The following is a 24,426-nucleotide window of genomic DNA, read 5'->3' on the forward strand; positions in this document are numbered from 1 at the left end:
GAAGACACGGTACACCCTGGACATGATCATCATGAAACGCCCCCTACCGAAGTGAGTAGGCGTCACATGACGACAGTGTGCCTGCCAGCCGCTGGTTCTTTCCGCTGTACGCCAGACCAATGTTGGGCGTTACCATTTGCGCGCGTGATGATCAACGTTATCTAGACCATGGGTATACTGTAAATGGGTGGTTCAATATTTCGCGCTAAGGGAAAAATTGAGTGTTCGCGGTGGTTTTAAGTTCGCGGCAGCGCTATCATTTGGCTATGGTCACATACTGCTACAGAATTGGACAAAAATGTTCGCAGTGGTTTTTGAGTTCGCGGTGAAACAGTCGCCACGAAAACCGCGAACACAAAACCACCGCGAACATTTCTGCATTTACGGTATCATGATTTTGCTGGCTTTTTTTGGGTTTCGGCTGTAAAACAATTGCGGCATTTTCGTAATTTGCTACAACAGCATAAAAATATCATCTTTCGGTAGCAGTTAACGGCAGCTCTATAAAAACGCCCTGAGGCGAGTAGCCTGGAAACCATTATACCATTGGGAGCTCCCCGGTATCTCTACGGTGCTGGGAGTGGTACCCGCCCGCCCACACAGATTAGCCCGCTCGGGAGTGGGTTTACGGACTCCCGAAGACTCTATATGCCATCTAAGGCAGGCTGACAGAAACGGGCCATTATAGCAGACTGGGCCCGGTAAAACACCCCTAAGCCGACCCGTAGAGACTGGAGACCAGGTTATGAGGCGAGAGAGTCATTACAACTTTTTCTCCCTTCATCATTTCCAGTGTCAGATATCTATGACTTTTCAACCTTTGAATAACTTTTTCTGACTCCAGTGTAATGTTTTGAAACTTCCTTTTTATTGACCTTTACAATCGCGCGGTTGCTTTGAAATTCATTTCCTCGCGGTGGTAACCTTTAAAAATCAAATCAGCTGACGACATGTTTCATAGTGAACAAAAGTCCGGTCTATATGCTTTTGGTCAAAGTTCTGAATCAATGTGCCTTGATAAATCAATGTTGAGGAATATTTGTTTCAAGTATCAATCAATATTAATTCATGTAGCTATATTCATAGGGAACCTTGTTGCTTTTGTGCCTGTTATAAAGAAACTATATTCCTCAAAATAAAGTCATCGAGCACTGAGAGTCATTGAGGTATACGTAACTGTACTGTACTACAAGTTCTGACTTCCCCGCCCGAAGCCGTCTCCTGTTTTGTTCAGTTCTGGCACTGGCGTGTGCGGGAGAAGAAAATCTCATTTGTACGACTGGCGTGCGCCCCGGAAGTGAAAGACGCCAAAGCCAGTCAGCCGTTCGAAACTGAAACAGTTTCGAATTCAAGGAAGTGCCAACCAGCAAAATGGCGCTACAACAAGATCAGCAAGCTGCCGGGCGGTTTCCCCGGGTCTACAAGACGAGTCTGATCATCGGGCTGAGTGAACTGTGCGAGCGCGTGGCGTACTACGGCATAGTGTCCAACATGGCACTGTTTACCACCTCCCATTGCTTCCCCCGCCTGTACCACGATCAACCGTCCACCTTCACCTACATCTTCACGGGTTTCGCCTATGTGCTGACGATAGTCGGGGGTTGGCTGGCAGACGCTGTGCTCAGCCGCTTCTGGACTATCCTGGGGAGTCTGGGGGTATATATTGTGGGTGAGTGCACAGTTTCCATGACAGTTTAAGCAGGAGATTAAGAGATATTTTGACGGGTAGGGGATCATGAGTAGAGTAGAGTAGATCCTTTCGGCCAGGTAGGAAGGTCATATTCCAATTTAGGCCGCTCATCCCTTTACTGGATCATGATTCCAGGCTTGTGCATTCTAATGCTTTGTAATCATCACTGATTTATCATACTACACTATCACAGGCTGCGATTGTGAGGCAGTATTCTCCAAGCAGAGGTTGGTGGGGAAGACTAGATCGTGGCCTTCTTTATGACGCATGCCCTGTTTTCTTTCGAGAAGGAAAGGAAGGAAGAAAGAAAGAAAACGGTACATATGCGCTGAGAAGATCACGATGTTCCCCACCGACCTCTACTTGGAGATGGAGTAATTGTAACGACGCTGGGTGCGTAGGACAGTGGGCGTCTATGCCTTTAACGATGGGCTATTGCATTACACGACATATGCCTTCAGAATGCCTGATCCTGCATGAATGCCTTCAGAAATTTTATTTCTCTCAGCGGCTTCAGACCACTTTCACTTTTGCATTTTTCCGCCATGTTGTATTCACCTGTCATTTATTGACCTATTACAAACATGGCCACTCCACTCCCCACATTCGCAAATGATTATTCTTGGGTGATCAAGAAACATGTTGGCTGAGGACTAAATCACTGTACACTGCACAAATACTACGTTATAATTGTTACTGGATGTTTGAAGAATTTTCTCCCACCCACTCCACACTGTAGTCTTCCCGCCACTCGTGGGCGGATCTGTGACGGACTCATGTGTGAATAGTTATAACTGCAAGCCATGTGGGCAGGAAGAGAGCGAGGCGGGTCACATTATTGCCGTGGACTTCCGATCAAAATATTTCTAAAGGGTCAACACTTTGTTGGATCTTCCTTCTTTTTTGGCGACGCCCCAGGGGCGAGCCAAATATTGTAGTATCATGCCTAGTTCCAAGAATTCCAAGTCACCAAAGAAGACAGTTCTTTACCATACATGATCCTTCCTTCTTCTTGGCTTGGAATGATACATGATCCACATCTAACATAAGCTAATACATTATCAATCCACATTACTCTATACAGCAACATAAAACCACCGTCGTCAATGCTATGTTTGTCAGCATTGCCTTTATTGTTGTATCAAAGCTTTTTCCTCCAACCTGAATGAAAAACAACATCAAAGAAATATATCACCCCACTTCGAAATCATACTTTCTAGTGTAGATCATGTATGTTCACACACGCCCTATGATTTTCCAGGTACCGTGTTCTTGATTCTATCGTCGTACTTCTGTGCCCATGACGAGCCGCCGACCGACAGTCGTGTGCCTGTCTCGCTGTATCTGACGGGTCTGTGTCTGGTGGCCGTGGGCACCGGAGGCAGCAAGTCCAACCTAGGACTGTACGGCGCAGGGCAGTACGGAGAATACTGCGAGAACCTGAACCACCAGCTGAAGGCCTACTTTCATTGGTGAGAAAATCAGAGCTTCTTCGAATTCCACAAGATGCAATTTGCACTATCAATTCATTCGTTATTCCGCTGTTAAATTGCTTCTTACAGGTTCGTGATAGTGAAACAATTTTTCCCTCGTACGCGTCGACGGGCGCCGCCAACTTAGGATTCTGACAACTTCCGGTCGCCATCTTGTTTCCGGTAGCCATAAAATCATACATATAACTGAAATGAATAGTACTCAATATATACACTTCTGCAAAGCACGTCACCTGTTGATAATTTTCCCCAACATAAATGCAAACCTGTCAATACTCATATTTAGAATGTTTAATCTTTTAATCTTGTCATAAAGTGTTAGGAATCATTTCTTAATTATCAAGTTGACGAATTTGTTCCGATGATGTTATTACTGTTACGTTCCGTTATTGTCAGGTATTATTGGTGCATCAACGTGGGAGGTGCCATTGCTGTTTTAGGGGTGGCCTACCTGCAAGAAGTCCATACTCTGTACGGATATGTGGTTATCTGCATCGCCGTGCTCCTGTCCGGGGTTGTGTTCGTGATAGGGAAGCGATGGTACGAGCCAGATGAGGAGAAAGGTACGCTCATGATAATGTTATCATATCTTGAAAATGATTATAAAGGAATTAGTTTTTGCCATGATTTGCTTTGATATCTAAGCCCTCACAAATCGCTCTAGAATATAGTGTTCTAGTTTCTAGAGAGCTCAAACTAGTGGTCCTATACCTACCAACCTTGTGGACGCCGTAGAAAGAATGCAATCAAATGTAAAAATAGCAAGTCTTTTTCATCTTTCTTTGTTTCTCTGCTTTCTTTCCTTCTTCTTGCTTCTTTCTTATCTGGTTCTTGTTTCATTTCCTCTTCCCTCCAAGCAATCAAGAGTAGTACTCCTAGATCCTACTACAATTAGGAACCACCTGTCCTCTAACAAAGTGTTTTTCCTAACAGAGGAAGTCCTTGGTATTGTGGCGGGGATCCTCCGCGCCTCCGGGCGGGCCCAGCGGCCTGTGCAACGCGCTCCTGGTGGCTGTATGGAGCGCTGGCTCGACAGGTACTTTTTGGCGAAGCTTCAGGAGCGAGCTTGATTTTTAGATGTCTCTTCTAGCAAATTATTGGGATAAAGGGGTGCTGTCCCATTAATTTACTACTAAGGGATTTTTAGATGTCTCTTATAGTAAATTAATGGGATAATGGGGTGCTGTCCCATTGATATACTAGTAAGGTATTTTTAGTAGATGTCTCTTAGGCCACAGCAAGTAATTTTTATGGATGACATCAGCGCGCTCATTAATTTTCGCCTGATTTCAAAATAAAAACAAGAAATTTCATTGCCCTTCGACGGTGGTCAACATGCCAAAAATTGGCAAATATGTCGTTAACGTTGACAGTTTAAGGTGTTTCATTGCATATGAATACCCAGTGTAGTTCCTGCCCATGATGGTATGACAAGCTGTTTTCTGCGTTTGTTCTAGTTATAACGTTAATTGAGCTGTTTACACGTGCACATCTTCAAGAACAGTTTAATGTTGACAGTCAAAGGTGTTTCGATTCATTGCATATGAATACCCAGTGTAGTTCCTGCCCATGATGGTATGATAACAAGCTGTTTTCTGCATTTGTTCTGGCAAGGACATTGTAGGAATAATGGGAGGGGGGGCTAGTTGATTGAGCTGTATACACAAGGTGTTTCATCGCATATGAATTCCCAGTATAGTTGCTTCAGATGATGGTACAACAAGCTCTTTTCTGCATTTGTTGTAGTTAGTCTATTGAGATGTATACACATCTACAAGGACATGTTTACATTAAATCAAAGAGGTTTTATATTATATGTGAAACCTCATTGGTTGAATACAGGAATAAAAGACCTGTTGGTCATGATATCATATTACGACGCCTCAATTCTTCTTTAACAAGACTTATGATATCAAAATTTGAAAATATAGGAGTCTTGTTTTTTTGGGCCCGCCTTGTTTTTTTTTCGCCCTATCTCATTAATTTTGGAGTCTGCGGAGGATGTCATCCATAAAATTTACTTGCTGTGGCCTTATAGTAAATTAATGGGATAATGGGGTGCTATTCCATTAATTTACTAATAAGGTGTTATTTTAGATGTCTCTTTAGGTAGATTAATGGGATAATGGGGTGCTGTCCCATTAATTTTAGATTGAGCTCGTTATTTGTAAAGTCTAGCGCTTTAACATACCTCGCTGATGCTATTTTCAGGGCAAAGGAGAGTCGTGCTTCAGAGGAAGTTGATGACGTGAAACAACTCTTCAGTCTGTTGTGGATCTTCTTGTGCCTCATCCTGTACTTTACACTGTACTCACAGGTTAGCGCTCTCGCTGTTCCTTTCCGCTCTTACATGGTGCGACTGATCATTGTGTTCATCACGTTGAATGTTAGAAATGTTGATAGTCATAATCTTCATTGGCACCTATCTAATACCAGCTCAGAAAAGGACAAGAAGTAGTCATGCCTTTAAGAACCAGAGTTATCAACCAAGCATTGATGTGTTCAAAAATTGACCCTTGTTGTTTTTTTGTTTTTGTTTTGTTTTGTTTTTGTAGATGCGCACCACCTTCCTGTTTCAGAGTCAACGGCTCCGCCTACCGAAATTTGGCGGTACTGAAGGGATGGATGGTGTCTTCCTGAACGTCTTCAATGCCGCCACCGTTCTGTTGATGATTCCCATCATGCACTGGTTGGTGTACCCCTGGATGGCCCGGATGGGGCGCGAGCTCACCTCTTTGGAGCGCATGGGTAGGTGTGGAACCAATGAGTGGAGGATTCCGTAAAAACGGTATTGTTTTCGGTCAGTGTGCTTGTTGTGTGTCCGTAGGTCCGGTTCAATTTTTTTTGTCGCTGGCTGAGTTGGCCCAAGGTCCAAAGTTGTTCCGCAGACATGGAATGGACAGGCATGAAATAAATGTTGCTGTTGATGAAGCCAGGAACCCAAGGATAACAAGCGAGAGTCAAGCATGCAATGTGTACGGTGGACATGGTTGTTTTATATATTTTGTCAAGAAATGTAGAAAAAGTCGCGGAGGTATCAGATCTTACATATTTCGTTCCGATTGTACGCCCAGGGATCGGCATGCTCCTGTCCGTAGGTTCGATCGTCGCGGCTGCTCTAGTGGAAGTCTACCGGCGTCAGCTGGTCCAAGAAGGGCGCTACGTCACCCAGCACATCAGCAAACACACCATGCAGGCTGCCGACATGACGGTTTTCGTGCAGATCCCACAGTTCTTGCTCAGTGGCATGAGCGAAGTTATGACCATGGTTACGGGTATCTATCTATGTTTTTATTGTTCTAATACCGGTCTAATAACTGTCATTGTTTTCCATTTAGCAAGAAGTAATTTTCCAAAGACAAAGTTGTGGGGGAAAAGTTACAAGGCCACGTACTAGACACAATGATAAGAAATGCAGCCATTCGTTTAGCACACTTTGTACATATACACGAGTTTCCAGTTTCAAACGTCAAATGTCATTGGGAGCACTTCAAGCCACGTCCTACGGATGTTTTGCACTTAGAGTAATCCTCTCACATATGCTGGAATCCCCCCCCCCCCTAAAAAGTGTCGTGCTCAGGTGCAGCAGCTGACCTCTCACGTATTTGGCAAGCTCAGAAATTTGGCTTGACACCGGGCCCCATTCTAATATATATACTATAATAGTCAAGGCGATTGGTGAAAAAATAAGAATAAGGGCATGTCACTGCGCGTGGACATTTCATGCAATAAAAGTGATATTTCCAATATAGATTTTATTTACATTTCAGTACCATCTTCCCCCATCTCTTCTCCAACAGGGTACTACTTTGCCTATACCCAGGCTCCTTTGCGTGCCCGCGGTACCGTGATGGGACTGTTGCTGCTGATGTGGGGTCTGGGTAGCTACGCCAGTCTGGGGCTGTCCGCTCTCTTCAACGCCATCAGCTGTGAGTAGGCTATAGCTAGCCTCTACCAGGCCCCACAGGTCGCTGGAAGGGCTCGAAAGGCCCTGTCTGGTATCCAAGCCAGGCTAGCTATAGCCTAATCTAAACCAGGCTAAACAGGTCGATGGAAAAATAGTAGAAATATGCCAAATGGACAGAAAGCATGCCAGAGGAGTTAGCTGGCCAGAGAGTACAGTTTGCGACCTAGGGAGCCTGTCGGGAGTCGGCTTCTTCAAACGTTATAAAAGTAATCCACCATTATTCATACAAATGAACTAGCTCGGTGCTGGAGATCATTTAAGTAATAAACCAACCAGCGCCCAGTCGCAAACTGTACTCCCTGGCCAGCTAACTCCTCTGGCATGTTTTCTGCCTATTTGGCAAATTTCTACTATTTTTCCATCAACCTGTGGAGCCTGGTAGAGATTAGGCTATAGCTAGCCTAGCTTGGATACTAGACTGGACCCTTCGTGCTGGACGATAACCCCTTTTGGACGGGGAAGCACGCGATACGCGATATAGAGTTGGCATCCGGTCTCTCTTGGTAATCTCCAAGCAGATCTACACGGGGCGCGAAAATCGTATATGCTAGCCAGAGAAGCTCCAGTCAGCCAGATAAGCTCCAGTCCCGTAGGGGGAGCTTATCTGGCTGACTGGAGCTTCTCTGGCTAGCATATACGATTTTCGTGCTCCGTGTAGATCTGCTTGAAGATTATGTCTTGGCGCTCGATCTCTCTTCGCACCCGATCTCTAATATCTATTGCGCGAGAGATAATTATATTAGGGGCCGTGTACTAACTGGTGGCGGGGAAATTTGCTTCCCCGGCCGAAAGATTAGCAACTGTAACGCGGTGGTCTGGTACCCAGGCTATAGCTGTAATTGGAGACCTATCCGCAGCCACATCCGCTGCTCAACCGAGACGGGGGGCGGTACAAACTACCAGTCACCTTTCCTTCATCACTGTAGTCATATGATCGAAAGGTGACGTGTCCTAAGCTATTGGGACAGTCATACGGATGAAGTTGATTAGTTTTGGATCGAAACTCTAGTCTAACTCAAGTCTTGTCTCCGTTTTTTTTTCAGACCAAATGACCGGTACGCGGTGGTTCCCGGTGGAACTGAATGACGGCCGGGCTGAATGGTTCTTCATCTTCTTGGCCATCTTCATGCTCCTCGACACCGTGTTCTTCGTGTTCCTCGCCCAGCGGTACGGGTACAAGACATACAGACAACGCCGCCTTTTGGCCGACATTGGAACTGCAGCTGAGCGTTCCGTTCCGACCTGATTATAAGGATTTTTGAAGAAAAAAAAATATTTCGCTTTTGGGCTTGTCAGCAGCTTGACGGTAGAACATTGGCATGAAATCATCTATTTAGATTGATTTCCTTCCGAGAAGTTGCATAGTTGCTTCAAGGCTCATTTAGCCTAGATGCCAGACTGTTTCCAGGGCCTACACTGGTCAACTGTCCGACAGACCCCCAAGGAAATTCTACAACAGCTCCCATGAGTTAGACCCTGAGGAACCCTCACACGATAGATGACCATAGATATTAATGAGATGGGGGTCTGGCATCCAGGCTAAGCTTTATTAGAGTTTGTTTGCTAGGCTTGGATTGATGATCCCGGTTATGTCTCCATGGATTCGTGCCAAACAGCTCATTATTATCATACTGGTGCCGCGTGGTGCGTATGTTATGAGAGGAGAAACATCGAAAAACGGAACTGTATGTGTGTATTTGCCAAAGATTGTCATCCTAACGTCACACTAAGCTCAATGCAAGCCACGGTATGTATGAAAGAAGTGTCGACTTGGCCATGATTAAAATGTTGTGATTGTTGTCGTTTTGGAGAGATAACCGCCTTGGACAAGAAACGTAGGCTACTGAGAAAACTTTCTAGATGTGTGCACATTCAACAATAACCTTATATTCAAAACACCATTATTTTTACTGTACATTTTAGTTGCTATATTTGCATTATCTTATTCTTATTCATTCTTATGGAGAATGGTGATGTATCAATAATAGTGATCTTGATAAAAACCAAATTGAAAATTGTCTCCTTACTTCATGATTTACATCTTAAAGTTAAATGACAAGATAAGACAGACACGTTCAGTGTTTGCTCTTCCGTGCTTTATTAACTTGGCAACATTCCTAATATACAGGTTCTCTGCTTGTTAATCATAACTTCTGACGTACATATCTTCTAGTTTTGTTTCTACAACAGACAGCAAAGTGAGTTCAAACACCCTGTACTATAGTACATCTGTGAGGTCACTAAAGTTCACCCTAAGTTCCACACTAAGTTTCACACTTTCACACTACCTACTTGACATACATTCTAGCTGTCATCTGATGAAAATATCAAGGAAAGTGTTGAATCTTTGTCACAGATGATACTAACATACTGAAACCTGTCCAGGAATGTTTAGAAGGGAGAAACAATAAAAATATTTAGTAACTGCTGATAGAGTAAAATACTAGAGCTGTGGTAAGAGCAGCTCTATATTAGGTGCATCTTTTTTTCGGCAGGATCCTTCTGACCGTTTTAAGTGGGATGTGTGTTGATACTACTGCACAGCATGTAGTGGGAGTTGTATGTTAGGAATGTTGCTTATTGCCAAATGGTGGTATGCAGTCGGTGATCTCACAGATATTACGAGGGAAAAAAACTTTTCTGACTCCACGTGTTACAAGTTTTTCTTCCGACATCTGCTTGAAACTAATGACGCTGAATGTGACATCAGCGTGGTGCGCATGCGCTTAGGCCTCCTCCTCGCAGTCCAGAGTGAGCTTGTCGTACAGATACTCGCCCTGGCCCGTCCCGACACGCTTCAGGTTGGTCACGTGATCGGCAAACTCCTTGATGGACCTGACCTGCTCCTCCAGGTACTCCTCCTCCAGGAAGTCCATCATCTAGGTCAAAGGGCAGAGGTCACGGTCAGAGATCACACAACATACAATTAACTACCCCTCCCCCTTTCGATTGAGTTTGCTATGTTATGCTGTCACTCCTTGGAGTTGTATTTTTCTATCAAAATGACTTCAAGTGATGTAATTGCTATAAGCGCTTTCATACTTCTAAGTACGCATGCGCGGCGAAAGAAAGTGTGGGTGATATGTCAAAGGTGAAGGCCCCTCAGACATAAACAAACGGCGTGTGGTTGAGTCGAGAACTGTTTACAAGTTAGGGGCCTTCACTTTTGACATGTTACCCACAATTCCTGTCGCCGCGCATGCGTACCCAGACATGGGAAAGTGTTTACTAGCAGTACTCTATGCCTGCTTCATTTACATTTTCCCCAGACCTGTTGTATGAGGCGTGTTGTAAGACGAACTCGTGAACACCTAGCCTCTACCTGGCTCCGTCCTATCGTTGGAAAAATAGTAGAAATCAGCCGAGGTACTCCGTTATACAGGGTCACAAGGTCCGGGATCCGCTATACAGTAAGGTTCCATTTCGATGGACGGAGCCATCCGCCATCGAAACGTAACTTTACTGTATAGCGGACCTACCCTGTATAGTGGAGTACCTCGGCTGATTTCTACTATTTTCCCAATTAACGATAGGACGGAGCCAGGTAGAGGCTAGTGAAGACCGACCTGAGGGTCGTTGTGACGCAGGGCGGTCTTGTGCAGGTCCAGCAGGGCCTGGTTGACGTTCCGTTCCAGCGCCAGGGCAGCCTGCATGGCGTCCAGCCCGCTGCCCCAGTCCTCGCGCTCCGGTTTCTTCATCAGGCACAGCAGAGAACAAATACAGTAACGTTAGTATTTAAACCCCGCATATACGAGTACTCTCCAAGCAGAGGTTCGGCTCTGGCTTTTTTTACATGTTTCATGCGTTTTTTCGGGCTTCATATTTTTTGTACTGTTTTCTTAAAGTCGCCAAGCCAAGTTTGACGACATAAAGACAACGGGACAAGATATAAAGCCCGACAAAAAAAGCCTAAAAACACATCAAAAACCAGCCGGAGTTGAACCTCTGTGTGGCCGGAGAGTATTTGAATAGGAGGAATAAGCTACTTCACGGGTTTAACTGCGCATGTGCAGTGCATTACATTGTAGGTAATGCATGTATGTCAAGGTTGAAGGCGTGGCAATGCGTAAAGAAAGACCAGGGGTCTTCAACTTTGACATAGTATCCACAATACATCACACTGCACATACGCACTTCAATCTGTGAACTAGCTTATCTTAATGTTTCATATATCATTTGCATGTCTTTCTTTCCCTTGTGATAATATTACAGTATACCTGCATTTATGTTCACGGGGTTTAGCTTTCCGTGGAGGGGACAGTGTTTGCGGTGGTTTTAAGTTCGCCGTTGAAACAAAGGGGTCGGCTGGCAGAAGACAGAACAAGCATTTTCGCGGTGGTTTTAAGTCTGTGGTGAACCGGTCACCGCGAAAATTAAACCACCGCCCAAACATCTACAGTGCCTCTCCGTCCTACCTTTAATACCTATAGAAATATTTGATATGAAGACATTTTGTATTTTTACCTGGATATTTTGGAGCACCACGCGTCCACCCCGCAGGTTTTGATACGTCATCAGTTTCTGAGCGTGTCCGACCTCTTCCTCCGACATGTTCTTGAAGAACTTCGCAAACCCCTTCAGAGCCACGTCATCGCGATTGAAGTAGCTGGCCTGTGGTAAAAAAAAACAGTGCGCAATTCAACCATGACCCGAACTGATGCATAACATTGCAACATTTACAAACAGTACAAGCGACCGTTTATTGCAAACGTGCCACAGTACACACATAAGATATAACAGAGTATTCAGAGACCGGACATAATTTCCTTGTATCCCGATTGCGAAACATTAAAGCTAGATACCCCGCCAGTTTGAGGCTGTATCTCCAGCCTGCTCGGCATCCCGGGGTCATCACATGGCTTAACGTTATACCGTATCTGGCTGAGCTGAAGCATTTAAAATCCTAAGCGAACGGTATGGGTTGAACCCAGGTATAACAGATGATAGCAGATAGTTACGATAGCAAGACTACATGAGGACAAGCGCCTCTTGAGCCATATTTATCCATTCAGTATGTTTTGACTGAACCAAAGCTCGCAAAAATGAGATTTGGAGCGACTCCCGGTCGTTGACTCTAGCGGCCTGTGTGGGTCTACGTGAGGCGCCAAACGTAACAGCCAATGCGGATGACAAAGGCATGCAAACATGCAATTGCCAATGGCCCTTTCATGCTTTATGACAATCCCCTCTTAAGCCTCCAATCAGTATGTTATGACTGAATTGAACCAAAGCTCGTCCAAATGAGATTTGGAGTGACGCCCGGCCGTTGACCCTGGTATGTGTGGGTGTACGTGAGGCGCCGAACGGAACAGTCAGTACGGGTGACGCAGCAGATAGAATGACAAGCAAAAACGAGATTGTCAATAGTCCTTTCATGCTTTCTGGCCCTGTTGGTTTATGTGCGGTATCATTCAAACACAGCCAAGCGAGAAGGCAATCTATCTCAATTTTGATAATAGTGCTTCTTAAGATACGCATGAACATTACAGGTTACAATGTGACTAAAAACGCTCCTAATATGATATATAAGTTTGAATGTTGGCCATTGATCTCTGTTATTGCACCATATAACATTACGATCATATGGTAAGCCTGGATTTTTCTTTCAGATATAACTTGAAAGTAATTCTTATTACAATCTTTACGGCTGCTGGAAAAATCTCACCACAAAAAATATCGGCCAATTACAATTAGGTGGAGGGCGTATTTTGCTTGATATAAGGCTACCATTTTAAACGCGCGTAGTTACGTATAGAATGAGAAGAAAGTATAAAAACAAGCTGTTTTTCCCCAATCAGTATGTTTGACTGAACCGAACCTCGCCAAAATGAGATTTGGAGCGACTCCCGGTCGTTGACTCTAGCATGTGTGGGTGTACGTGAGGCGCCAAACGTAACAGCCAATGCGGATGACAAAGGCATGCAAAAATACGATTGCCAATGGCCCTTTCATGCTTTATGACAAGACCCTCTTAAGCCGTATTTCTCCAATCAGTATGTTTTGACTGAATTGAACCAAAGCTCGTCCAAATGAGATTTGGAGCGACGCCCGGCCGTTGACCCCGGAATGTGTGTGTGTACGTGAGGTGCGTAACGTAACAGTGCTGGTGACTCAGCAGATAGAATGACAAGCAAAAATTGCATTGTCAAGGGTGTCTTTGATTCTGTAGGTTAATGTGGAGTAGTTTTTCAGATAAAAACATGTGATAACCCAATTCATCTCAATAATACTAAACGTTTCTTAAATTAAGAGTTTCATGAACAAGGTCATTAAGACCTGCCGTCATAGATGATACGCTGTATGAGTATTAAATGGTGGCCGTTGAGAAAATTCTATTCTACTCGTACAGTAGACTAGATTTTTTCTTACAGACACAACTTTCAAGCAATTCTTTACAATTCTTGCGGCAACTGAAAAATATCAGTTAATACATATGATATGTCATACGTCATCAGTGCAAGTCTGAAATTGGTACTCATGTTTGAGGGACATTTATGATAGTTAAGGTCTAGCACAGAGATCTACCAGTAATTACGATGTGCGCCAGCCATATCCGTACAATACCAGTAAATCTGATGAATACTGCGAGCTGCTTAGTATGCGAGCGGTGTACCTACCATGGAGCGGTAGACATAGCTGGCGTAGTACTCCATGTTGATCTGCTTGTTGATGCCCGCTTCGCTTTCCTCGTGGAAATTCTGCCGGACCTGGGACTGGGAAGCCTGCGCCATTTTCAACAGCTCTGGTTCTAGTGGCACGAGTTAGCACGGCTAGCAGACAAACTTGTCGGGAAAAATGTGCGAAAATGGGACAGAAGAAGTCGTTACGTTCCTACACTGAAGAAGCGGTAACAACCTCTGCGTTTGAGCTTTGCGGATGGAACCCCGGTATATATACTGTTCCCTGGTGTGTGGGAACAGCGGATTCCCTCCCTCTAGAAAGAAACTCGTGTGCGAAATACTTTGACAAAACGTTCATATGTCAATGGTTTACACATGGTAAAAGCTTTATAAACGGTATGTACTACAGTAAGGTGCGTATAGGTGTACGTATGAACGTACATTGACGAGAAAGAATCACCATTTTGGGACTTTTTTTCATCAAGGTAAGACTCGCCTGACAAAGGATAGAACAGCCTTTTTCACCAAGATATTGAGCGCATGACATCACCTCTGCTGGTCTACGTGCTTTGAGAATCGTTGACGTTGACGTTTCTAAATGTAGGCCGGAAGTCAGCCAACAGCAAAGTTAAGGAAGGACGAAAAGTAATTACGGGGGGGGGGGGTATGCTATGTAAATGGCAGTTACCGGTTGTACTGTCACATTTTGCAGTAGTGAATAATCATTGGCAAGATTCATGGCATTTCTGTATCGAAGCCAACTGCATTTCTTTTTGCTGACTTGAAAGTTGAAACCATTCAGCCTTGGTATACTCCCGGAGAGCGATTGTACAGCGACGCCTTGTGGATTAGTCTGGAAGTGCAATAGATCAAACAATGCTGTCTTGAACTTAACGGGTTTACCGTGACGTCACAGAGCCAATATTGTGTGGAGTCTATGTTGAATCAATGGATTTGAATGACGCTACCAATGAATGAGAGTAGATGAGTTCTATCTTCAAAACGGTACGTGACTATACTGTCAGAAAAAAAGGGGGAAAAGGCGCCTTCAAATTCCTGTTGCCTCCATCGCATACACTATTACGAAAACCTGCGCATCACCAAAAAGACGCCACGGCACGAAAAGACGTGCAAAACAAGACAGTCACACATCTGCTTGGAGATTAGTTCGGGACCGGTACAATGCTGTCTTGTGCGGTAGAAACCCGAGCTCGGCGTAACGTGAGCTCGCACAGGAAGTGTACACAAGCCCTTACCATTGGAGCGACACGTCAGGGGGAGCCTTCAACAAACTTTACTCATTACACACACACTGCACTAGCGAAACAACGCATAGTTTATGATATCTATATTTCTTTCGTGTTTTTGTCGCCACGGCGAAGTGATAGTGCACTATGAGGTCCCTATGCTGAGGCCCGCGCCCTCTGCAAAAACTAGGCGTGCACAAGTTATCACAACCCGTGTCCCCGCTTAGGCAAACATCGGCTGAGTGCGAAGAAAACACCAACTTGATCCTCCAAACCCTCCTTGGGAAAACCTAACACGTCTTCGTACATACTGGCTAGTCTGTGTTCGGACTTACATGTACGTGTGCCCCGGACACAGATATAGCCATGTTTCTCCGCTAAAAGCGTTGTTGATCGACCTTCACTGCTCCGGAGTAGACTGAAAGGCGACAGCAAGAGGAAGACGCTTACACGCGCTGGAAGTTTTGCGGTTTTCTTGCATTTTCGTCGAGCGGATGTCGCATGTTGTCATTCGGATGGGCTCCCCCGTGCTGGAATGCCGGTAGGACTCATGGCGCGGTGAGCTGTGTTGTCGACACGGTTGAACGCAAAACTCTACTGTTTTCATCGAAACAGGTGCAACGGAAAACGTGACTGTTAACCGTCGACTTTGACAAACAGGAAGACCACTCATAGCCTACTATTGTTGTCCTTCTCTGTGAAAGCCCCCCTACATGTAAGCACTTTACATGTAGAGCAACGAAGGAAGAGAATTGACCGCTAATCCATTGTAAAGACTGGTTAACGGGTCGCAGGGAACATGGCTCGCTCCGGCCTGTCGGCGGGATTTCTCGCAAGCGGTGAAACTTACCGAAAATATCGTCAATCGTTAGACATGACGACCACGAGAGAACGCGAAGCCTCGGCTTTGGAGGAAATTCCTCTCCTTCCTTGGGGAGGGGGGACGAAAAAACTCGAACGGTCGCTCTCGACCAGTGGGGCATCTTCCAAACTTCAAGTGACGATCTGTATTCTTCTCGTAGAACTAGCGGAGAGAGTGACGTTCTTCAGTGTCATTGCCAACATGGTGCTGTTCTGTACGGTTGAACTTGACTACACTAGCGCCACGGCGGTCAGTATCAGCCATGTGTTTATCGGGATGAGTTTGATCGTGCCTTTGGTCGGGATTTGGGTCGCAGACTCGTACCTGGGCAAGTGCAAGGCTATCGTCATAAGTGCAATAATTCACTTCTTAGGTGAGTACTCTGTTGTTGTTGTTGTTCAACTTGATGTACCTAATGAAACATTTGCATAGGTCAGAAGGTTTCCTTGCTGTTTTTGTAGCAGGGTATATTTTTACAAGGAGGGGTCGCTAGCCCTTTTCCTTTAACTCGAGACACCTCAGCTCGAACACGGGACCCCCATTTTACGTCTCTTTCGAAAGACGGGTGCAGCCTTAACCAAGATGCCCTTCCCAGGATTGAATCGGGTTTCCCAGTTGCCAAATAATTGGAACCAGAATCTCAACTGTGAGGCTGCCACTAGTTGAGCTACAGGGATATCCCTGCAGCTAAGGATAAAGTTGACGATATATTTAGGATATCTGGTGTTGGTTTCAGATTACACTTGATCATATAGACAAACGTCACGGGTCTGACTGCGTCATTGTAACACCACACAGGGAAACGCAAGGGTGTCAATATGGTTCAGAAATAATCTGTGAGCTAAAATAAAATTCCAATTTTGTCATATCAACGTCTAACTTCCCACTTGAAATGAGTAATTGTAGATATCTTTGCCATTGATATGACCTGACTGGGTCACGATCCATTATATTTGCACACATATAGCATACAGATGCTTACATTAATGGTTTGATAATGGTTTTATTCAGAAAAAAAGGACCTCGCGGTCCTGGGACGGCCCAAATTACATCCTCTGTACAAAAGGTTAACGCAAATGTTACATATTACACTGTGCATGGCTATCGTCAGATTCCCCGGTGTGCGATGGTCCAAACCTTACAGCCCGCTTTGACCCGACACATGTCAGTAATTGCCGATTTCTCGGCGGATGGACATACGTGGTTACGAAGAAGAAGACAGCCTAGATGATACAGTAAGATATTTCTGCAATCTCACAATATCCAGGTTCTGCACTCCTCCCTGTGATGGCGTTCCCGTTTGACGAGTTGGTAGAACACCACAGGAGCCCCCCTTACACCCTGACTGACCCACAGAAGGAGGGGATCTTCCTCATCGCCCTCCTCCTCATCTCAGTAGGTATCGGCGGCATCAAAGCTAACGTCAGCGCCTTTGGAGCGTACCAACTCAGGGATCTAGGGGAGCAAGAGTTACAGTCTTTTTTCAACTGGTGAGTGACAGTCAGTCAGGCAGCGAACAGATGTATGGTCAAACAAATCTCAGAAGTGTGATTTATAAAAAGTTCTTGTTCGTTTTAATGTGTAAGATTAAAAGATTTATATGTTATACAATACTTGTCTCACTTGTGGCAGTTTGATATACGATAATAATGATAATGATGATAATGTTAAAGATCTACTTTCCTCCAGTGTATGCGGTGTAATCAGGTGGTTTATGTTTCGCTCAATCGGTGTTTTATGCTTCGCTCAATCGGTGGTTTATGCTTCGCTCACTCGGTGGTTTATTCGGTGGTTATAGGACCTGACCGAGCCTTCTGACCCCGTATACACACTTGGGCCTGTCATTAATCCTATAATAGTGAATTCTTTAAAACCATGCATTCACCACACCTTTCTCACGTGCAGGTGGATTTGGTTGATGAACGTGGCGTCCGCCATGGCGTGTCTGGCCATCTGCTACATCCAGCAGGAGGTGGATTTCTACATCGGCTACCTGATCCCCGCAGTCGCCATGTTGGTGGCCCTGCTCGCCCTGTACCTGGGGAGGAAGTCTTACGTCCACCTGCCGCCCAGCAAAGGTCAGTGTGTCAAGGTCAAGTTACGTTCACCTGTCGCCTAGTAAATATCAGTATGTAAAGGTCAAGTTAAGTCCACCTGCCGCCCAGTAAAGGTCAGTGTGTCAAGGTCAAATTACGTCCACCTGCCGCCTAGTAAAGGTAAAAGCGTCAAGGTCAAGTTACGTTCACCTGTCGCCTAAGAAAGTTCATAGTGTCATGGTTAAATTACCTTCATTTTCCAACTAGCAAAGGTAAGTGTGTCAAGGTAAAATTACGTTCACCTGCCACCCTGCAACATTCAGTGGAACAAATGAAATCCGATATACGTCAAAACTAAGTCTTTAGCCGTTTGAAAATCAATAAAGGTCAAAAGTTGGAGTGGAGGCCAAAGGTGAAGAAATTACACGAGGCATGCATCTCAATGACACTTGGCTGTAACACAAGTTTGTTTTACAGTGAGTCCACTAGCCACGACACTTCGCATCGTCTTCCAAGCGGCCAAGAACACGGTGAGGTGGAGGGGTCGGCTGTGTGGTCACGTGGACTCCTGGTTAGACCGAGCCAAGGAGAGCTGCGGGGGGTCCTTCTCAGACACACACGTGGAGATGGTGAAGAAACTGGAGAGAATCTTTCCCGTCTTCCTGGTGCAGATCTTAAACAGGACTGTCTTCTATCAGGTAGGATGTCTACGCGGCGATTTTTAAATTACTTGACTGTCTTTAAGCAGGTATCTCACTGGACTGCGCCTAACTTGGAGAATTTCCGTCAGTTTTTCCCCTTGCGGTCACACTGACGTACGATCGCGACGCGCGGGTAAAATACCTGATCTCTACAAACAAAATGGCCGCGCGCTGAATGTCACATTCTCAGTTTCGGCTCCAAATCGAATACAAGAGTACTTCGGTGGCTTTGGATACTCGTCAGCCCTTTTGATACTGCTTTGCAATCGATAGATCTACTTGGAGATTAAACTTATTGCCCTGTATTGTAAATCGCAATGTTGCCAATGACTCATAAACCAATGTACAATGATTAAAATTCATCAAAAAGAGAGTTGCAGTGCCATTTTGGCGCCATTTTGCCAATATAATTGCGATCCTTTTTTTTTAAATCGCAGTTTCAGGCGACAAATTGGCGCCGATTGGCACCGGTTTAAATCACTTTCCGAATGTGTTTCGCAATTTGGCGCGATAAGGCACAGCCGCGTGAGACACCCGCTTTACTCCATTGTTTAAGGCCATTGCTTTGTACTTTTGATTCCCTTTCAAGATTCAAATATAGATATCAATAAATCTTTTCAATTTTTCCCAACAGATACCAACAACGTTTTTCTTACAAGCCATGCGGTTGAACTTGGACGTGGGTTCGACCGGGATAAATCTACCCATCGCCGCCCTGAATCTGTTTGCCATCATCCCCATCCTGCTGCTGGTCCCCCTCATGGACCGAGTGGTATATCCCATGCTTGAGATGTGCAACATTAGGCCGAGTCCACTAAAGAGAATGGGTAGGTCCTTACCAGATTAAGATACGAGACTGCATGAAAGAACAGCTGTAGACAAAGATAGGTTGACAATGCCAGATTACTCTGCAGACATTGTACTTGGTACCATATTTAAAGGTTGGCGAGAGAAACCTACTACGTGTGTTAGCGGATGCCATTTCTTCATTTCAATGTCGGTCTAAGAATTGCTTTCCTCTGTGACAACATATCCATGAATTTCTTGATATGTTCAAGATAGCGATAACGATTTCAACTTCAGATATCAAATATCAAACATCAAACTTCTTTTAAAATCAGGATAGCAGTCATTACTGAAATGCGTTGACTTACCGTGTACTGTGTCTGTTAATGTAATACAAGCGCATAGCTTCCACTTATTATGAGATGTTCATCTATACATCCCTCTGAAGGTACTGGACACTTCCTAGGACTCCTTGCTATCCTGGTGGCAGCCGGGATGGAAATCGCACGTAAAAACGTTATAGAAGAGGGTGGAGTTGTGAGACAATCGCTAGGCGGCGTTCCTTTCAACGCGTCCTCCATCAATGCACTGTGGCTGGGCCCGCAGTACTTGCTAGTTGGGACGGGGGAGGTGTTCGTCATGTCGTCAGGTAAAGTATCTCCGTTCAAGGCTGTTTTTTTCAATCTCTTTTGCTTTACATGAAAAGAACAGGTATTTATTGCTATGACGAAATGACAACTGATCAGCACCAAGGACAGCGGCGTCACGGTTCAGGTTTGAAGGTCATTCAGCACCAAGGACAAGACCCATTTCAGAACCAGTGCAAAATGTTACTCTACTAGTAACTATACAAGCAAAAGACGCCCCTTGTTGTGGTCCCTAAAGAGAAGACCACTATTGCACATAACACATTAAATTTCACTTGATCTGTGGACAGTTTAACAACAAGCGAGGCCTAGAACTATGCAGAAGTTTAGGGTCCTAAGCTAATATGGAGCTTCAATACCAACCCCTACCCAGGTATCGAGTTCGCCTACACGGAAGCCCCCGCTCCCCTGAGTACCGTGGTTATGGGACTGGTCGGGATCACCATGGGGCTGGGTAGTCTCACAGGCGCTGTCCTCATCAACGTGGTGAATGCGGCTACACCAGGTGAGCCCCAGGAGTCTGCAGGTCCAGGCTAAGCCGTTCAACAGTTATGACGGTTCATGTGATATTGAGGAGCAGCTTTAGCAGTGCGCCAATCTGTAATAATGATTTCAGATTTCGAAATTTCCCGATAAAATCGTAAGTCAAGCTAGCAAAAACACATTTAAATAACGTTATTTGGGACGTGTACAAGTCAAAGGTGAAAGATAGAAGGGTGGGGGGAGTGTAGGAGACAAGATCCTTGTAGCGACTCACACACTTAGTGTTATACATTAGCTAATGTGCAAAACACCATGTATATGACACTGTGAGTCATCACGGTTGGCACTACGTGCATAGTAACATTAGGATTTGACTATCCATGTACAATGTAATGCTTGACTCATGTACAGTACATGTTTTCATCAGGCACAGAGTGGTACCCGGACGAACCAAACGAGGGCTATCTGGAGGCTTACCTCTTTCTACTGGCCGCTTTGGGCTTTGTGAACTTCGTGGCGTTTTGCGGCGTGGCGTCACGGTACAAGTACGTGGCCCAGGAGGAGGAAGAACGGGAACGAGACACGCTGCGGCTGGTGACGTATTTCGAAAAGCAGGGAACGAGAGCGGATGATGATGACGACGACGAATTAGTGGATTGGGAACGGCAACTTGATGCTCTAAACTACAGTTTGACTGCGTCGCTCTAAGACTATTGTATTCAATCATATGCACGACTGTATAGAATGCTAGGCTAAAGCTGCTAATGCTGGTACTACGGCCTGAACATATGATTACTGGCTGTTCAATGATGAGACCGAATGACTTTTTTTCCATCATGACTATATTCATATAACATGTACAATATCAATGTGACCTGAGGTATATGTATATGGACAGGCAAAGTGCTGATTATCTACCTAGGTATCTCAGCAAAAATGCACGAGACGGACATGTATATCATATATCGCAGTGAACCTGTCTTTGGTGTGCCCTGTATTTGTTAACCACCAAAGACTTATCTATTATGTTTGGTATACATGTAGTTGACTTTGATACAAGTCAAGATTGCCATAAAGCATATCAATCCAGTAATGATGGCAGAGGAATGTACATCCTTTTCTCTCTCCTCTTACCAACGACACCAATGACAGCTATGCACAGGGCTACGATAAATAGAACAACCCCAACAACAATTATTGCTATTTCATCCACTGGCCCGTTAGAGTCTTGAGCGCATTCTTCTGAAGCTGAAAACTGGCCAGATTCTACACCGAAAGGTTGCACGTGAACCCGACGAACAAGTATTGCCATATCCTTCGTTACAGTCACATTTTCGTCTGCGTTACATTTGTACGACTTACCCGCGCTGGTTGTAAGTAGATCGAGACTAGTATTAGATATCAGTCTTGGCTTGTTTGCCTGTTGCGTTCCAGGAAAGATAGAGGGCACTTCGACAAACAAGAGGTAAATGCCTTTCCATTGGTAGGTATTTGAGTCACCGTCTTTTTCGTGCAAGGCGAACGAGACCGTCAAGTTAAATGTTCCATCGTAGAATGCAAGAGTCAGCGATGTGTGTGATTCGGAACATTTACCGGACACTTCCGAGTCCACGGGCACGTTGACGACACCTGTGGCAATCTGTCCGTTTTGTTGGGTGTAGTTGATCCTAAACTGTAGGCCCATGTCTGCGAGGAGGCAGACTTTGCCCTCTGAATCGTACACTGTGTAGTTACCCTGCAGTGGTTCGGTAGGACCGACAGGGGGTGGTAGTGTCGGCATGACTGTGGTGTGTGTACGGTTGGTCGGTAGCAGGGATGATGCCGGCACAATGGTGAAACTTGCATTGGTGGGGGGAGGGGCAATTGTTGATGAATTGTCCTTGTTACATTCATTTGCTTCACCAAAACTTCCATTCTTTACGCCAAAAGGCTGAATTTGTAGCTCCAGGACTTCGAGCGTGACATTGGACCCAATTTTGATCACTTCTGGCTCCTTGCAAAGATACGACTTTCCGGCATCGGTCTCCATTAGTGTCAAGTTCGATAATTCTTCAATGCTGCTTGTATCGGGGTACATGGCATCGGGAAAGTGGTCGGAGCTTCTTACGTATCCCACTGATAAAGACACCAGCTTGAATGCCTTGCCGTCTGACGAGAAAGACGCGCTTAGATTAAAAGCAGTATCAAAACTCAACGTTACGTGGACGATTTTCTCTTCACAGGAGCCGGAAAGGGTGCAGTTTTCTGGAAGAACGTAGGTGGCGTTGCGCGAGATTCCCTGTGTCAGCTCATACTCCACACGAAACATGGCGCCAAAGTTTGCTAACAAACAAGCTTGACCTTTGTCGTCGTGCAAAACAAAATGGCCGACCGGGATAACCGGTGTGTCGGTAGTGTAGGGTCCGGTTGTCGTTGATGGTGGTTCCTCTGTACTTAGGAAATCCTGTGGGCATTCCTCTGTTTGGGAAAACCTTCCTTCCCGTTGAACCTCGAACGGTTGAACATGAATGTAGTGTATGGTGACGTTTGTCGGGGGCTCTGAAACGTATTGGTCCAAGAGAAATAGCTTGTCTCTCTTGCACAGGTAGGAACGTGGTGATTGGAAGGCGCTCGTGCTGAGATAGGTTCCAAAGCTGTAGGTGTTCACATACTTGTTGGGAAACTTTGCGTCAGGAAACAGTTCGGGCGACAGAGTATGGACGCTGACCACTTCGTTTAACCAGAAGTGCGTCATGACGGGAGCGTCACGCTGGAAATTCAATATCAACGCAAAGGTTCCATTAAAACCACGCGTTGGAAAGGGGTCACCGAAATGCAGTTGAATGGAGGATGCGTGCGGGTCGTATTGCTCAGTGGCACAGTACCCGGTAGCCTGGCTGTAGGTCGGAACAGGGTAGGACACTGTTGCAGGAGTCCCGTCTGTCTTTTCGTATTGTACATGGCAGGTCGCCGACAGGTCGAGGAGAAAACATGGCCTACCGTTTTTTTCATGAAGTGAGAAACGTCCAATAGGGGGCGACGAGCCAGCAGACGCAGTTGTGGCACTCACACAGAGTCCAACAATAAAGATAATGGTGAACAACCGATCGGATGAAAAGGGGAGTCGCGAAGCCATCGTGATTTTTTTTCAACCATCGGAGACGTACTTTGACCCGAGGACACCGCGTGACCTTTGCATGAAATGTGTCATCTGCGTGGACTTTGTCATCCATGCGATCCGTCCCCTGATTGCGTCACATGGTTCTGAAAAGTATGTTAGGGGAAAGTGAACGTTTCCTGTGAGTTTCTAGACGAACAGCAGACACTGTATTTCAGCTTTTTACTTCGGGGCGAGACAGTAAATGTGATCGAAGATGCCTGTGGAATGTCTGATTTTGCTGATTTTCTTCAAATATTGTTTATATGGACAAAGTGCTGATATTGTACCTAAGTAACTCAGCAAAATGGACGACATGAAGATGTATGTATATCATTATAACAACAACAACACTATTTATCATATATATCGCAGTAATCTTCTTTGTGGTGTCCCCTGTGTTTGTGAACCACCAAAGTCTTATCGATCTATTATGTTTGGTATACATGTAGTTGACTTTGCTACAAGTCAATATTGCCATAAAGCATATCAATCCAGTAATGATGGCAGAGGAATGTACATCCTTTTCTCTCTCCTCTTACCAACGACACCAATGACAGCTATACACAGGGCTACGATAAATAGAACAACCCCAACAACAATTATAGCTGTTTTATCCACCGACCCGCTAGAGTCTTGAGCGCATTCTTCTGAAGCTGAAAACTGGCCAGATTTTACACCGAAAGGTTGCACGTGAACCCGACGAACAAGCATTATCATATCCTTTGTTACAGTCGCGTTTTCGTCTGCGTTACATT

The 24,426-nt window shown here is 45.1% G+C and overlaps 4 protein-coding genes across 4 annotated transcripts; 2 read left to right on the plus strand and 2 right to left on the minus strand.

Annotated features, from left to right (window-relative positions):
* Nucleotides 1-698: 698 nt before the first annotated feature.
* Nucleotides 699-9,578, plus strand: LOC136448104 (solute carrier family 15 member 4-like). The gene is made up of 9 exons (XM_066447243.1): nt 699-1,669; nt 2,952-3,162; nt 3,580-3,746; nt 4,117-4,219; nt 5,395-5,500; nt 5,739-5,931; nt 6,258-6,458; nt 6,984-7,112; nt 8,194-9,578. The coding sequence occupies exons 1-9, from the start codon at nt 1,372-1,374 to the stop codon at nt 8,394-8,396; spliced, it is 1,611 nt and encodes a 536-aa protein (XP_066303340.1). The 5' UTR covers nt 699-1,371; the 3' UTR covers nt 8,397-9,578.
* On the minus strand, nt 9,232-14,047 carry LOC136448105 (soma ferritin-like). Its single transcript, XM_066447244.1, has 4 exons — nt 13,768-14,047; nt 11,615-11,761; nt 10,717-10,842; nt 9,232-10,029 (listed from the first exon to the last, which is right to left on the minus strand). The coding sequence occupies exons 1-4, from the start codon at nt 13,879-13,881 to the stop codon at nt 9,877-9,879; spliced, it is 540 nt and encodes a 179-aa protein (XP_066303341.1). The 5' UTR covers nt 13,882-14,047; the 3' UTR covers nt 9,232-9,876.
* Nucleotides 14,048-15,161: 1,114 nt separating this feature from the next.
* On the plus strand, nt 15,162-21,625 carry LOC136448108 (solute carrier family 15 member 5-like). Its single transcript, XM_066447247.1, has 8 exons — nt 15,162-16,252; nt 17,147-17,369; nt 17,785-17,957; nt 18,393-18,613; nt 19,251-19,443; nt 19,851-20,051; nt 20,423-20,554; nt 20,960-21,625. Exons 1-8 carry the CDS (start codon nt 15,817-15,819, stop codon nt 21,238-21,240), a joined length of 1,860 nt encoding a protein of 619 aa, XP_066303344.1. The 5' UTR covers nt 15,162-15,816; the 3' UTR covers nt 21,241-21,625.
* Nucleotides 21,614-23,647, minus strand: LOC136448107 (lysosome-associated membrane glycoprotein 1-like). Its single transcript, XM_066447246.1, has one exon. The coding sequence runs from the start codon at nt 23,645-23,647 to the stop codon at nt 21,614-21,616; it is 2,034 nt and encodes a 677-aa protein (XP_066303343.1).
* Between the last annotated feature and the right edge of the window lie 779 nt (nt 23,648-24,426).

Source organism: Branchiostoma lanceolatum, chromosome 14 (assembly GCF_035083965.1).
Source record: "Branchiostoma lanceolatum isolate klBraLanc5 chromosome 14, klBraLanc5.hap2, whole genome shotgun sequence".
NCBI lineage: Eukaryota > Metazoa > Chordata > Leptocardii > Amphioxiformes > Branchiostomatidae > Branchiostoma > Branchiostoma lanceolatum.